The sequence below is a fragment of the Nannobrachium achirus genome (genome assembly GCF_963921795.1).
Source record: "Nannobrachium achirus genome assembly, chromosome: 16".
Lineage (NCBI taxonomy): Eukaryota > Metazoa > Chordata > Actinopteri > Myctophiformes > Myctophidae > Nannobrachium > Nannobrachium achirus.
In genome coordinates, this window is record NC_137823.1 from 48801029 (window position 1) to 48816782 (window position 15754).

The 15754-nt window shown below is 40.8% G+C and overlaps 1 protein-coding gene across 2 annotated transcripts; it reads right to left on the reverse strand.

Moving 5' to 3' along the window:
* Positions 1-332: 332 nt before the first annotated feature.
* On the reverse strand, positions 333-15061 carry plg (plasminogen). Of its 2 annotated transcripts, none has more exons than XM_080745251.1 (19): positions 14902-15061; positions 13740-13872; positions 13493-13599; positions 12868-12982; positions 12522-12661; positions 12110-12230; positions 11481-11599; positions 10497-10659; positions 10002-10126; positions 9029-9191; positions 8445-8647; positions 7967-8115; positions 7621-7714; positions 7165-7279; positions 5003-5080; positions 4148-4285; positions 2253-2359; positions 1794-1939; positions 333-735 (listed from the first exon to the last, which is right to left on the reverse strand). In XM_080745251.1, exons 1-19 carry the CDS (start codon positions 14948-14950, stop codon positions 574-576), a joined length of 2427 nt encoding a protein of 808 aa, XP_080601377.1. In that variant the 5' UTR covers positions 14951-15061; the 3' UTR covers positions 333-573. The 2 variants fall into 2 exon arrangements, with proteins under 2 accessions (XP_080601377.1, XP_080601376.1); XM_080745250.1 differs by having other exon boundaries at positions 4148-4288.
* Positions 15062-15754: the final 693 nt, after the last annotated feature.

Here is a 15754-nt window from a genome sequence, read left to right on the forward strand (position 1 = left end):
CCAAATTACTGGCCATGGAGTCTATTTGCAGAATTGCCCCTGTTGTCCAGTTTCCAGCAGCCTCCCTATCATAGAGCTCCTGATATTATATATATATATATATATTATATATATATGATATTTGTTCACCTTCAGATCAAAACAAGCCGTCTTTGAATAAAACAGATAGAGGAAGTGCCAGGGTTAGAGGACAGCTCGGCCCGGCGACTCACTCACCTACAGTAAGCTCGATCGGTGGTGCCTCTTTCCATTTTTGTGCATGTTTGTGCATAAACACATTTGAACACATTGTGTAAAAATGGCAAACACAAAAAACAAAACTGAAAAGTATGCACGTTTTTGATACATTTGTATTAAAATACAACTTCTCGTTTGAGTTTTATTCATTTTCATTCGTCAATTAAGGAAGCACATGACATTTCAGATGACACAATCTGTATGAAATACTCTGTTCTTTTTGTACTTATTTTGTAAAAATGTCTGTAGGAAGTCTCACAATGTGCTGGGCTTCTTCATCTCATTACTGTTCACAGTAAGAGCGACCGACTGACGTGTATTTTGTAGTGTGCCCTTTTAGTTGGTGGCAATGGTTCTCTGAATCCAGTCAACGAATTTGGAGACCCTTGTGTAGACGCCAGGCTTCATGGCATTGGCACAGCCCAGACCCCAGGAGGTCACACCCTGGATGACAAACCTGCTCTGAGCGTTGCAGACCAGAGGGCCACCGCTGTCCCCCTGCAGGGAGAAGGCACACACACACACACACACACACACACACACACACACACACACACACACACACACACACACACACACACACACACACACACACACACACACACACACACACACACACACACACACACACACACACACACACACACACACACACATTTTGAGTTTGCATACAGTACACATGCAGCAGAGTGGCCCTGCCTGAAGACCAGAAGCCTAATAATACCTCCCTGGGCATGGCTTACATCCAGATGACGCATATAGACACACAAACAGATAGGTGGGGTTCATCATAAGTTTCAGATAGTGGTTGTCTTGGATTGGGTTTTGTTCTAATATAGCGTGCAAGTGAGTAAAAAAAACTAAAGGGGGGAAAAGATTAGCCTGGTTGCCAGCCTGTTTGCTCCTTTCCGCGATCTGTTTTTCTCTCTCCGCATAACAGTCTGGAAAGCCTCCTATCTCCAAGCGGAGGTGGGACATAGAAGCGGGATTCACACAGCTGTGGCTTCCGATTGGTCTTTGGTGATGTCTGTCAAACACACCAGTGTGTATTGGCAGGCTGATGACGCAGCGACCCTAACCCTACTCTGATTAGTTGGAACAACACCCAATCAGCAACGACCTCGCTACATCACAACGGACGTTCAGAAATGCGAGTCAAGTGAGTCATTTCCAGACTGTGAATCTGTGATGCGGAGAGACAAAACAGATTGTGGAACGGAGCGAACAGGCTGGGACCAGGCTAGAAAAAGATGGGGTTGTTAATTGAACTATTTGGACAGGACAATGGAGAGAGACACAAAAACAGGAGCAGTGCATGAGGAGATGATAAGCAACAAACGGTGTAACAGGCCCGGCTGAACCACCAAGGTGCTTTTTAAATCATGGACAGTTACTGGGAATAAAGTAAAGTGTAACCTTGCTTTATGAATATTTTGACCCAAGTGTGTGATACATCTAAATGCACCCACTAAAGTTTAACCTTGCTTTATGAATATTTTGACCCAAGTGTGTGATACATCTAAATGCACCCACTCACGCACCGATGTTTTACATACCTGACAACTGTCTGTTCCTCCCTCGATGTTACCTGCGCACATCTCATGGTCTCTCACTCTGTTGTTCAAGTAGGATGGACGGTTGCAGATCTTGTTCTCAATCACAGGGAATCCGGTTTCCTTCAGGACCCCCTCTCCACCCGTGTCTGTAGAATAAGGTAAAGCAAGTGTATTTGTATTATTACATACAAAAAATATGTTAGTTATAACAACATTAAAAATGTAAATCTAAAAAATAAATATTTGTTCAATTGTAATTTCAGTTTTCCTGTTGCCACCATACTGTATGAGGTCTACATAAATTGCTACAGTCACTTTTATCATCTTTATCCTTGTGAACAACTCTTTGACTTATCCCCATCGTCATCATCATCAACATCATCAGACAACATAGAGTTGTCATGCTGCACCTCTGATTCATAAAGTGTTCTCACACACTCACACACGCACGTTACGTACCTTGAGTTTCTCCCCAGCCAGTAACATAGCACTCTGTTCCACTAGGGACCACATAATCCTTCTCCGGGAGACAAACAGGCAGCACCTTGTCGTTTATTAGAACTGGGCTGGAATCGTACACACACACACACACACACACACACACACGCACACAAACGTCATGTCATGTCCATATTAGATTGTAAACTACAGCTGCAATAATAGTTTCATTACAATCATTAATTATTCTTCAAAAGAGAGCAATAAGGACCATTCACAAGGTTGGCTACTTGGAACACACTAATCCTCTATTTTTACAGTCAAAATTATTAAAGTTCTCCGACATAGTATCATACCAAACAGCAATAATAATGTACAAGGCTAAAAACCATCTTCTACCGATAAATATTCAGCAGTTGTTTAGGGATCGGGAGGGGGGATACAATTTGAGGGGAGAATTTAATTTTAAAACATTAGTCAGAAATACTACCATGATGAGTTTTTGTGTATCAAGGGCCGGAGTAACACTATGGAATAGTTTGAGTGAGGAACTAAAGCAATGTCCAAGCATTAAGCGGTTTAAAGGGTTGTATAAAGTTATGTTGTTCACAAGGTACAGGGAGGCTGGGAATGGATAAGTGATTGGTTATTTATTGAGTTATTTGAGTGAGTCTACATTGGGTAGCAGGATTACTTACTGTATTATGGGATATTATTATTATTATATAATTATATCATGTTTTATAGAAAAGAAAGTATTAGAAAAGAAAAGAAAGTATTAGAAAGTCTGTTTTTTGCGGGAGGTGTACAATGTATGTATGTATGTATGTGTGTGTGTGTGTATGTATGTGTGTATGTGTGTATGTGTGTATGTATGCATGCGTGTATGTAGTATGTGGGTTTAAGTATGTAGGTATGTTTGTATATGTATGTGTATGTGGATATATATGTGCATGTTCATGCACATGTATTGAAATATATATTGGTATATAAAATTGTGAAATTTTAAGTTATTTTGAACTAAGTCAGGTACAAAAGGGGGTGGGAGTTTATAAGTTTTACTTCTTCTCACTCCTTTTCGGATATGTTATTATTTTTGATTTGTTTTGTGTTTTTATTACTTGCTATGTTTTCATTTTATATTCTTTATTTTTTGTCTTGTGTTTGGAAGTGCAAAATTGTACTTTTTTTAATTTGACATATTCGAAATAAATATGACTAACTAAAATAGTGATTATCCTTATCGTCTCCGCCAAGTCGGACCTCCAGCACCATTGGACCGATGTGCGTGAAACTTTGCACCGAAGGTTATTCAATTAAATCATTTTTCTCTGGATTTATTTCATCAGGAAACAACTCCCTATTTAAGCCCCGCACATATATGGGGAGTTGCATCATGATCCAAGGAATCCAGGGAAAAATGATTTACATTTTACGACCTACGGTTCAAGAATTATAGTGACAAAATGTGAGGCGACCTGTTATAGCACCAGGGGTGGAGGCTCTTCCTTGGCCTATTGTGAGTGTGTGTGCAAAGTTTGAACCGATCGGGCAAGTGGTATCCGAGATTAGATGTTCACAGTCAGATTGTCGGACGGACAGACAGACAGACAGACTCACAGAGGCAAAAACATAATCCCTGACCCTAGCGGAGATGATTAGTAAGAATGTATGACCTTCACAGGAGGGAAAAAAACGTTTTCTAATGGATTCATCAGTGTATGCTGACCCACAGCTACAATTGGACAACATATTTTCTTCCAAGTAACTTAGGGAGTGTATTATTCATTAATATCCCAAAACCCAAGCCACAATTCTAAATTACGAAGCCTTATTTTGCTTCTGATATGCTCAAGTGATATCCGGCTGATCTTGGTTAGAGCAACATTATACTTTCACTGTAGTAGGCTACTCACGTGCTGAGTTTGAGAAGGGCGATGTCAGCTCCGTTGGGCCCAAGAATCAGTTGATCCAGGTTCCTCTCCTGTTTGGACGCCTCACTGGCTCTTTCTGTGTGGATGCCCATCACCACCTTGTAAAATGATGGCGACTTACTCCTCCACACACACACACACACACACACACACACACACACACACACACACACACACACACACACACACACACACACACACACACACACACACACACACACACACACACACACACACACACACACACACACACAAAACGGAACATGCTGTGTCATAAACAATCTACAAGTCAAGCATTCCCGGTGATGCCAGTGTTGATGACTGGCATCACCAGTGATGATGACTGGCATCACCAGTGGTGATGCCAGTCAAGCACACCTCATTGCGCGCTCTGCTGGCGCACAAGTAGGCCATGTGTGCACAAGACACAAGTTTGCACCTCGACAGAGTGCAGTTCAAGTTCTTTAGTTCTTTTTGTCACCACCTTCAGTTTCACTTGTGTTCTCTATCCTGATTGGATAAAAGTGGTATCCTGACCAGAACTCTGATTAATAAATGTCTGGAGAAACATGGAGACCCTTGATAAAACACTATAGCAACGAGTACTACCCAAATATAGAGCTATAATAATAGATTATACATTTGTTTTAATGTTTTTTCAGTGATTTGTTGATGAATAAAAAATATAATTAGTAAAGAGTTATGCTTCTTGATTATTTGATTAATCGAAAAAGTAATCAATGGAACCATTGGTAAGAAAATAATCAACAGTTGCAGCCCTAGTGTGTGCTCTATGTATATTAGGAAGTGAATGTATGTGGTGTGTGTTAAAGGTACTTCTCCAGGCAGTGTGCAGCAGTCACGACCCACTGGGGAGCAATCAGCGTTCCACCACAGAAGTGTATTCCAGAATTCCTGGAGAGTAAGATGGAGACAGACAGACAGAGGGATGGATGGACAGACAGACAGACAGACAGACAGACAGACAGACAGACAGACAGACAGACAGACAGAGTATTGCAACATTACAACATTGCAAGCCATGATGCATGCAGAATGGCAATGAAGAAAGCTAATTATCTTGTACAATTTTATAGTTTGTCATGTAGAATAGTCTCTTGGTGATATTATATTTTGATGGATTGTATTAATATTTTATCACATACCCAAAAGGTTGACTGGTTGTTGGTTGCTTTATATTTATTGTTGTTATACATTATACTGCATATTTTATATATTATATCAATCTGGAAGGCTCTGTTACATTGATCATGACTAGACAAGACGTAATACAACAATTAGTGGCATTCAGTGCTCACCACTGAAATTAGCTACCACTGGCTGGATGGAGTAGTAAGGCCTGCTACTGGGTAAAGTAATGTACTGTAACATTCCTGATGATTCTCTCACTGTACAATGAGTCAATACAATAGAATGGAACTCTAAACCAGCGATTCACAACCTGTCCCGGCCAGGGTCTACAGGTGGGCTGTGAGGATATTCCAAGTGTGCTCCCAAATAATTGGCAAAACACTAAGGCTTTATTGATAGCCTAACATGAATATCGTCACTGTCGAGCAGAAACCTCGAATCTGTCGCACAAAACTAATGAAAATAGCAGATCTACAAGCACACAACGCCTTGCAGTTTTAACTTTAAATCTTTAAATCGTTTATAAAATAATAACAAAAAAAGGAAGGTTTTGGACATACAAAAGTTGCACGATATAAACATGAATGTAAAAACATTTCATGGTATCTTTTCTTTAAAAACGTTAAAAATGATCATAGTCATAGTCATATATGATCAATAGGATAGAATAAAGAAACTATGTTAGTTCCATTGATCAAAGCCAGCCCAGAACACAACCGAATGATTGATCATCATAATAAACATGCGTTTCGGCTGCATGAAAATGAAAGTGTAAGCGCTAAGAAAATTAAAACTGCTACTGTAAGTGCAAGTGCAAACCTCCTTAAGCTCCTCCTCAAGCTGTTAAAAAAGCAGAGGTGGTGAGACATTGTTAAAGGCTGAGTCAAAAGAGAACTAGCATGTACTGTATAAATGTCCAGATGTCTTTAAACTAGAGCCATATTACATTATCTATAGCTGTGTTGCTTCCATATGCAAACTGATGGTGAACTGGTGGGACTTTGGTTTTCAAATGATTTAAGTTATCTTGAGGTAAGCAAGAGATAAAAGCCCTAAGGTTGATAGCTATATGATAAGCCCCCGATTTGATCATCATTGCAAAATAAAGTGCCACCATGTGCTTAGCAACTGAAAATCAGCCACCTGCAGAATTCATAGCAGAGGAGAATCTATGATAAGACTGAGCATGTGATGAACAAATTATCACCCAGGAATTTGATAATTTCAGCCAAAAACAAAAGTCTGGGTGATAATCTATGTGTAGTCAGTGTAATGTGCAGCAGCATATCGTTATCGGGTGGAAACCTTGTATACTGTATCCAAAACCGTTCCTTTTGTAAATAGACGATCTACAAGCACACAACGCCTCAAGGTGCAAAGCGTTGTGTGCTTGTAGATCTACTATTTTCACAAGTTTTATGCAACAGTCATATGATGAGGCAGGGCTTTAATTTACGAAAAAAGATGCACATTTGAAACTTGGAGATACAAGGTTTCTGCTGGACAGTGACAACTTAGGGCGGCAATATAGGGCGGCATAGCTCAGGGGTAGAGAAACCGACATTAGAGCACAAAGGGTTCCTGAAGGGTTCCCAGTTCGAATCCGGGCTCCCCCTGAGTTAATGTCGAAGAGTCCTTGAGCAAGACTCTGAACCCCAAGTTGCTCCCGGTGAGTAGGTTGGTGCCCTTGCATGATGGTTTCCTCCGCCACCGGTGTATGAATGTGTGTGTGAATGGGTGAATGTAATGCACAATCTATGTAAAGCGCCTTGGATAAAAATGCTATATAAATGCACTGTTTACAATATCTTTTCATATTATATTTAATCCCAGGTAATCCCTCTCACCTGGTCCTGAGGCTGATCTGCCATGGCCATGAGTGAGGTCTTGATACACAGCCTCCCACGATACGACCAAAACAACGCCTTGGAGAGACAGGTGACACCCCACACTTCATCCCCACTGCAGTGGAGGACAAGAAACAACAAGTGAAATACAACACTATGTTTACGTTTTGTTTTAATATACTTTCCCCCAAAAACACATTGTGAGGCCAATTCTAGTTGACACTATGTAGCCACCTAACGATGCATTAGTGTTCTTCAGATAATGCGTGTCTGCCTAAATCTGACTTAATATGTTAATCTCAATATCTCTCCTGTCGGTCCAAAACCAGCTAACGCCAAAATGTTCATTTTTAGTTAGAGTTAGGAGTTAGGAGGACTTGTCACAGTAGTCTGATGCATATAAAACTGGGGTTTATTCAAATTAAAAGGTTGATGATGATCTCTGGATGAACATACCACAGTCAGGGATCTGGCAGTAATCCCATTTCTTGTTCACATCAGTGGTGTAACACCACGGACCATTCACATCATTGTCGGGGTTCCTGCAACTCTGACAGTAACACAAGACAACAACAACAATTATTAAAGGGACACTAATGCTTTAATGTATACATGGCGTACAACAAAGTATAAATCAAGCTTAACGCTTTCAACATTATCTACAGTATATAGTACAGTATTTGTTATAGGGCTATTATTCCATTAGCAGCCATGAAACATAGCAGTCCTCTGTGTGTCTCTGACACGCCACTGAAGTTGTGATGAAAAGTTCCAGTGATGTCACACATGCACACACACTTACATTGCCTTCTAGCCCTTTGTCGGGGTGTGTCACAGGGGTGAAACTGTTGTGTCGGTGGGGTATCTGTGCGGGCCAGGCCTGACAGGTGACTCCCGCCAGGGTCATGGAGGTAGGACCACGGTATGTTGCTCCATTCCCCACCTTACAGTCTGACAGAAAGACACGGATGGATGGATGGAATTTAGGATGGAATTATTCATGTTTAGATAAGATATTTTATTTTATTGTATTTGCTGCAGATGTGTTTAAAAGAATAAAAGTCCACATAACACAACAGCATTGCTCCTAAAGGTTTTACATGAAAGTGGAACCATGTTTTGGCCACATGTTGCAGTACGGTTTAACTGCAGATAAACACCAGCATACAAACCATCGATTCTAAACTATAAAATAAAACTATAAACATGCCCATTAGTACAAATAATATAAAAAAGGAATGAATGAGTTAGTGAACAAATCTAAGACTCAGTGCAGTCACCTCTTTCTGGGGGGCTCTGGGTGACTGGGGGGCTCTGGGTGACTGCAGGGACCACCGTTGGTGGTTTGGTGGGTAGGACCCCAGAAGGTTTGGCTGAGCACCTCTCCAGCTTGCAGTACTCCCAGCGAACAGTAGGGTCAGTGGTATAACACCAGGGCGCTCTGTCTCCGTCTGGGTTCCGGCACAGGTTCCGTCTCAGGTCACTGTCACAAAGGCAGAGATGAAAGGCACTGATCGTGACCATTTTCTTTGGTATTTTGGCAAAAAAAGAATCACCATGTCATGTACTGTATTTGTGGTGGAATGGGTGAAGTTATAGCTCATTTTGAAAAGGATTCCAACAATCATTCAACATCTACCCTTATTCATTCAACATCTTGCCCTTAAGAAAAACATCCGCGCCCCAATTCCTGCAGTAGAAGATCAACAGATGGCATTCTGGACGGCTTGTAGATCAGCTATTTTCACTAGTTTAATTCATATTTAGAATGATAGATACTGTACAAAACGAACTGTTTTGGCCCTTCAAAGTTTCCAACCGACAACAACGAAATGCTGTTGTATGGCAAAGCATTGTTTCTCACGCCAGTGGAAAGGCCGATGGGGTTTTCTTGTGCTTGTGAGGGGTCATGGAGCTCCAGGCCTGACACTTCTTGCCACTGATGGTCACCGTGGTCGCGCCGCGGTAGCTCGACCCGTCCCCCTCGTAACAGTCATCGTCCTCTTCAGCAGGGATAACTGGCTCATCTGCAACAAAACAGACACGCAGGCCATTATTTCCATTTACAGGATGAGGAAGCGATACAGTACAGGAGGAAGAGGAAGATGACGGTCGTATACACAGAGTGATGTTTACGTAAGCCCCTTGAATTGAACCTGGGTCTCCTGCACGGAAAACCAAACATTTATTTTATGGTATCTACCACTCATCCAAAGAGAAATACCTCCAAACCACGGGAGATACAGTATTAGGCTTCTGTTCTACTCTGGCGTCAGAAAAGCCAATGGGAACACAGCATTCTAAGAGTCAAAGTTTCTCCAATTTAATCATGAGCAGAAGGCCGTTGTGATGTAACATTTTCATTGTCTTGTCTTAATGTTCCCTATTTTGGGAATTTCATTATAGGTGAACAGTTTCAAAAATTAAACTTTTCAAAGAAATGCAACATCATGTGAGCTTTTAGATCTACTATTTTTCTATTAGGGCAGGGCTTACAGTAAGTGATTAATGGCTGAAATAGTGTTTGGTACTATATGTTCTGATACTTGAAACCAGTTGTCAGGAAATGTTCGTTCACTACATCCTATACGTGGTCTGGTCTTGATGAGTGAATTGACCATAACTGTTCTGTCCTTGAAGCAGGGATAATGCTATTGATGCCCAATAACAGAACATTAATCAGTAAGCATTTGAACATCGACATCTAGCAAAGCTCCGGTCCGTTTCTCTGCAAACAGTACATTGAGAAATCACAAAAGAGATGAAGTCTTCAGCAGAAATTCCCTAAATGTAAAAAACAAAAATAATTTGTCATGAACTTAAGTAGTGAAATCTACCTGGTCCGGGGGCACCGTCACAGCTGGTGACCTGGCAGTACTCCCAGCGTGTTTCTGGGTCAGTGGTGTAGCACCATGGCATCCTCTCATTGTCTGGGTTACGACAATAGTTGTTGTCCAGGCCTCTGACAGAAATAGGTATGTACAGTAAATAAGTAGTAGGTAGATAGACAAAACAGTCAGACAGATGGATAGATAGATAGATGGATAGATACTGTAGATGCTGTAGTTATTTACTTGCACCAGCAGAGCGTGCAAGCACTACGATCGGTGCTGTCTGTATCCCGCTGACAGTACAAAGGCACATTGAAGGAGCAGCGTTCTATGTGACATCACTACTAACCAATAAGCGTCGTCACATACCCACATACCCAGCACCGATCACAGTACTTTCGCACTCTGCTGGCGCACAAGTAGGCCATATATGGCCACGAGTGCACAAGTTGTAAGTTGGCACCTCGACAGAGTGCAGTCTAGTTATCTGGGTGTTCTTACTTGCATGGGTAATTGTCGGGCGAGCGGTTGTGTTTTTGAGGTGTCTGGGACGACCAGCTCTGGCAGGTTTTGCCAGAGATGGTCCTGGCAACTGTCCCCCGGTAGTTTCCTCCCTCGCCAGTGGCGCAGGTCAGCTCTGGGACGATGGTAGGTGGCTCCGACGCTGCCGAGGACAGGAAGGACAAGGTGATGGATGAGAGGAAAGATGAGGACCAGTGTATTTTGCCTTGTCTGTTGACCTGCTCAGTAGATCTTTTTCACAACGGCCATTTTCACACAAAATAAACAGGTGTTACCATTAATAGGCTACTAATCAAGCTTCCATTCCTCTCAAAACCGAGTCTCCTCTTAGGCATGTTGGCTCTGCGATACTAAATGGGTAATGGAACCTTAACTAGTATCATTGGTAACAGCACCCATGTGTTTACCTACTATTTATTGTCAACACGGCTGCCTTTAAAAAATATAAATCGTTTTTTGGGGATCTAAGAAGATCTGGTGTCTAAAAGAAGTATTTTTGTCCGGTTGTCCTGTTGCGATTGCAGAAAAATAACAAAGGAAAATACAAATAGACCCTAAACTAATTTTGCCTCTTTGCCCCTATTGCATTGATCTGACTTTTTTTTCCTTATTGTTTTCTGTATTGTTTTTGGATGCATTTAATGGAATAGTAGAAGGAAGTGATGAGAACCATAAGAGAATCGAGCAATAATATATAATGTGGGGAGAAAATAGCAGATCAATGCTGTAGTGTAGTGTACAGTATATGATGCCAGTTACAGTACAGTGCTGAGAAGGCCACAAATCCTATACCTACTACTCTTATGTGACGCCAATTAGTATTTGTGTAATTTTCCATATGACATCTATTATCACAGATAAAGATCCAGATTTCTCAAAGGCCCGGTCACACTTTCAATTGTGTGTGTCCAACCTGGGTCTTCTTTTCAGTGTCAACAACAGAATGGGTGGTGGGGGACTCACTGCAGCGGGGTATGCTGCAAAAGTCCCATCGCTTGGCTTCGCTCGTTGTGAAGCACCAGGGTTTGGGGTCACCATCCGGATTCCTGCAGTAGTTCTCCTCCAGGTACTTCTCTGGGAGACTTGGAGAGAGAGAGAGAGAGAGAGAGAGAGAGAGAGAGAGAGAGAGAGAGAGAGAGAGAGAGAGCGAGAGATGGGAAAAAACATTACCATTCACCTTAGTTTTGATAGATGGATTAAAGAGGTTCTATACTGAAGTAAGCTTAAGAAAATGTTATTATCCCATAAAACTGCAATCCATTTCAAAGTGAAATTTTGATACTGTCGGGTAGAACCACTACTGGATGACAAGAGGTATTGCATGAAGCTCAACGTGTAATATTTCTTGTACCAAAACGGGTTTCCTGTCTTAGTTCAGCGGTAGAAATCATGGCACTTGCCAGGGTTCAAATCCTGAGTAGGACATAATGGATTGCAGTTTTAAAGGCTTCCTGAAAACATGTGCCATGACGTGGAGACCACTGGACGATCAGTGGTTCTTACCCTTACGGGTCTGTAACTCTACATTACAGATCTGAGATAGGTGAGAAAGCACTGCCATGCAGCAGAATGAATTGTGTGTGGTGTATTACGCGCTGGGGATGTAGCCATGGTTGTGTGGTTTCTGCGCGTCCCAGCGCTGGCAGGTGAAGCCATTCTCTGTGGTGGTGATCTTCCCTCTGTAGTCTTCTCCACTGCAGTGCATGCACTCCTCTGGTCACCAGAAAACACACACAACACAGTGGTGTCAATGCATTTGTTATCCATCCACCCACCCACCCATCCATCCATCCATCCATCCATCCATCCATCCATCCATCCCTCCCATTCATAATTCTTTCCCTCTATTCATTCATCTATCCATCTGTCTGTCCGTCCGTCCGTCCGTCCGTCCGTCCGTCCGTCCGTCCATCCATCCATCCATGCATTCATTCATTCATTCATTCATTCATTCATTCATTCATTCATCCATCCATTTAATTCTCAGTCACTTGTCCATCTTACGGCTGCAGTTTTCTACGTTGCAGGGCTCCCAGCGTGTGTTGGGGTCCGTAGTGTAACACCAGGGACCCTTGCTGTCCGAATCTGGGTTCCTACAGAAGTTGGAGTCCAGGTCTGCCCTGGGATGAGTCTGAGGGGTGATGCTGCAGAACACAGAACACAAGGTGAAATGTTATGGTCTGAGATTACATACAGTATATGATGTAGAAGAATTAGAAATTATGTGACATGTCATATGATGTCTCATGTGGATATGATACAATATGATATGATATGATATGATATGATATGATATGATATGATATGATATGATATATGATATATGATATGATATGAGAGGAAAACCTACTTGGGCCTTTGTGGGAATTTCGCAGCCCACCTCTGGCAAGTCTTTCCCGACTTCGTTCTAGACTTTGTGCCTCTATAATCTGTTCCTATTCCATTCACACACTCCAACAGGAACCCTAAACAAGATAGACAAAAGATAAGTTCAACAAATCTATCAAATAACAGCATCAGAGTGCCAGTGTATTGTATTGTCTCAATGTATGCATTGTATTGTCTCAACAAATTGAGTACAAAGGACCCCAATGTAAACAAGGCATAGTGGTTTCTTGGATTTAAATCCTATTAGTAGACCTTGTATGAACAGTACTGTCCTGTGCTTATCCCATATGAACTGATAATAAAGTATTCAATCAAGCAATCAGTACTGTGACAATCACATTCCTGCAGCTGTGTACAAATTAGCACAGAGTTGAACTGTTTAGGGTAGTGTCTGGAATTGTAATTCTTTTTTGGTAGTCAAAAATATTACCTACTATACTATCTAAATCAATTATTTTAGTGTGTTTTTTTTTCCTTTTCTTTTTTTTTGCTACACAGTCATGTGAAAACATATGAAGTAGGCAGTAGCCCATAGTATAGCCTTATAATAAAATAAATACAAATCTACAGAGACAAGAGGAGCCTACCTTTTCTTTCATACAGAGCTGTGCTGCTCCTGCGTAGAACAAGCTCTATTTTGGAGTTTGCCTCTGCTGTCCAACATTCCTGGTCTTTCTCTATGTACATGAATGACCTGAAAAACAACAGTAATTGTTATGGAGACAGCAGCTGCTGTCCGTTTGAACCTTTCGTGAACTGTTGTCTGCCAGCATGTTTGGTTGTGGCAAGCATAAATTGTGAACTTTTACATGCAACTTTTCAATGAAATCCTACTTGCACGTGAAGGATGTTTCAGTATTACACTTGACAGCGCACTCTGCTACAGTGTTCACCAAGTATTCCCTCTTATGCAATGAGAGGATCCATGCCCCATCTGTCTTGGTATATTCGTCCAGATTACCACAAACTGGAAGAACAGAACACGAAGAAGAAAAAAATCTGTGTTATCTATCAATAAAAAAGAGTGACAGTGATTTGTGATAGTTGCAGTTAGGATGATCTTGATTCAAATAAGAGGTGTTATGGTGATGGAATATTCATATAACAATTTACACAACACACTCACTTCCAAAATCCCAGGTGCTGGTCAGAATAATACATAAAAATATTAAAGTCTGCATACTGGTTCATCATGCTCCCATATAACTTGAAAGGATTACCACAAATTGCCAGTGAGAAAATAAAGGGTGCTGTAATTTACTTGCCCTGTGGCAAAACTCTGTTTTGATGGCAACAACACTGACCAGTCAATGAGTAATTTGTGTACATACAAAACTACAAGACATTGTTGAAAAACACTGAGCTGTTTTAATGTTAGTTATGTTTAAGGACAATTTACGCAATAGTGGAATGTTATGTAGCGATTCAGGAAGAAAGGTCAGGAACTGAAAATGGGTCATATACTGTAAGTTGATCCCTCGCAAATAAAGCATGGTGTAATATGAGAAAATAACAAAAAAAGGTACTTTTTCTTTCTAGATTACTTAATCATCATATGATCCAGAATTTACAGACCTGAAAGAATTGTTTGAAAATGTCAGATATAGAAATAGTATTACATAGGCTACTGATGTTGATTTAAAGAAAGCAAAAATGAAATGAATAGTAGTGATGTTACACAATTTTCCTCACTGGTAAAATGGATGATAGAGAGACTATATTATGGAATGGCATAATAGCGACAGATAGTTGATATTAAGCTAAATCTATAGATGGAAATATAAGACCAATACTTACATAAACCCCCCAGTAACTTCTGTCAAGTAGGCCTACCACTGCTGATCCGGATTCAGTTTCACTTACACATTTGAATAATTGTGATGACTGGCTCCTATACAATGACCACACTCTCTAACCCTCAGAATTAATCAGATGTGTTTTCTGAAAAAGGCTCAAATAATTCAGATGCCAATGCTTTTTCCCCAGTATATCTTACCTGTACAGATGACCGTTGCCACGAGGAAAGTTGCTTTGTACAGATCCATGGTGAAATCTCTCACTAAAAGTACATAGTCGACTAACTAACTCACACTCACAGAGTTACCAAGATTACTGTACCTTATTGGGGTCCTTTCCCCCAAGGCAGTAAGACAAATAACATCTCAATCATCGGTCAATCATTAGCTTGACAAGGACAGTTTAGGACTGAGAGGTCAAAAACTGTTTGCCTGTGGGTGGATTTAGTACACAGTGGGGGTGAGTCCCTGTGCATCAAAGTACATAGACCTAATATCCAGTACATGTCTCATTGAATATGTTTGATCCAAACCTATCTGATACATACACTAGCACTATGCTTTTCACATCCTTTCATGATCCTATTATAATGACAATATGTATTTGTATACTGCTGGTGTCTTCCATTCGTGCCCACAACACAATGGATTAGGGACATGAGCTTTGACCCTTTCAATATGATGTGGCCTTTTGTGTTTTGTTATCGTTGCACCAATTCAATATCCAGTCTACACTCCACACAGATTCACACCAAAGTTCACTTTGTTGACTAAGACTATAAAGTCTAAGAGACTTTGCGACTTTGATATTTAGTCGACTAAGACAAGACTAGACTAAACAATTTCAGAAGACTAAGACTAAAACTAATTGTGTGTTATTAAAAAAAAAGACTAAATCAGAATCAGAACACTGATTCATGCAGCAGTGTCTTTTATGAGACTAATGACTTTAAAAGCTAAATTGTAGTATTCTACAGCATGTAGGCTATTAAAACACTATTCACTACTTTTGTGTCATCCCAGATTTACATAAAATCAATAATAGATGGTTAA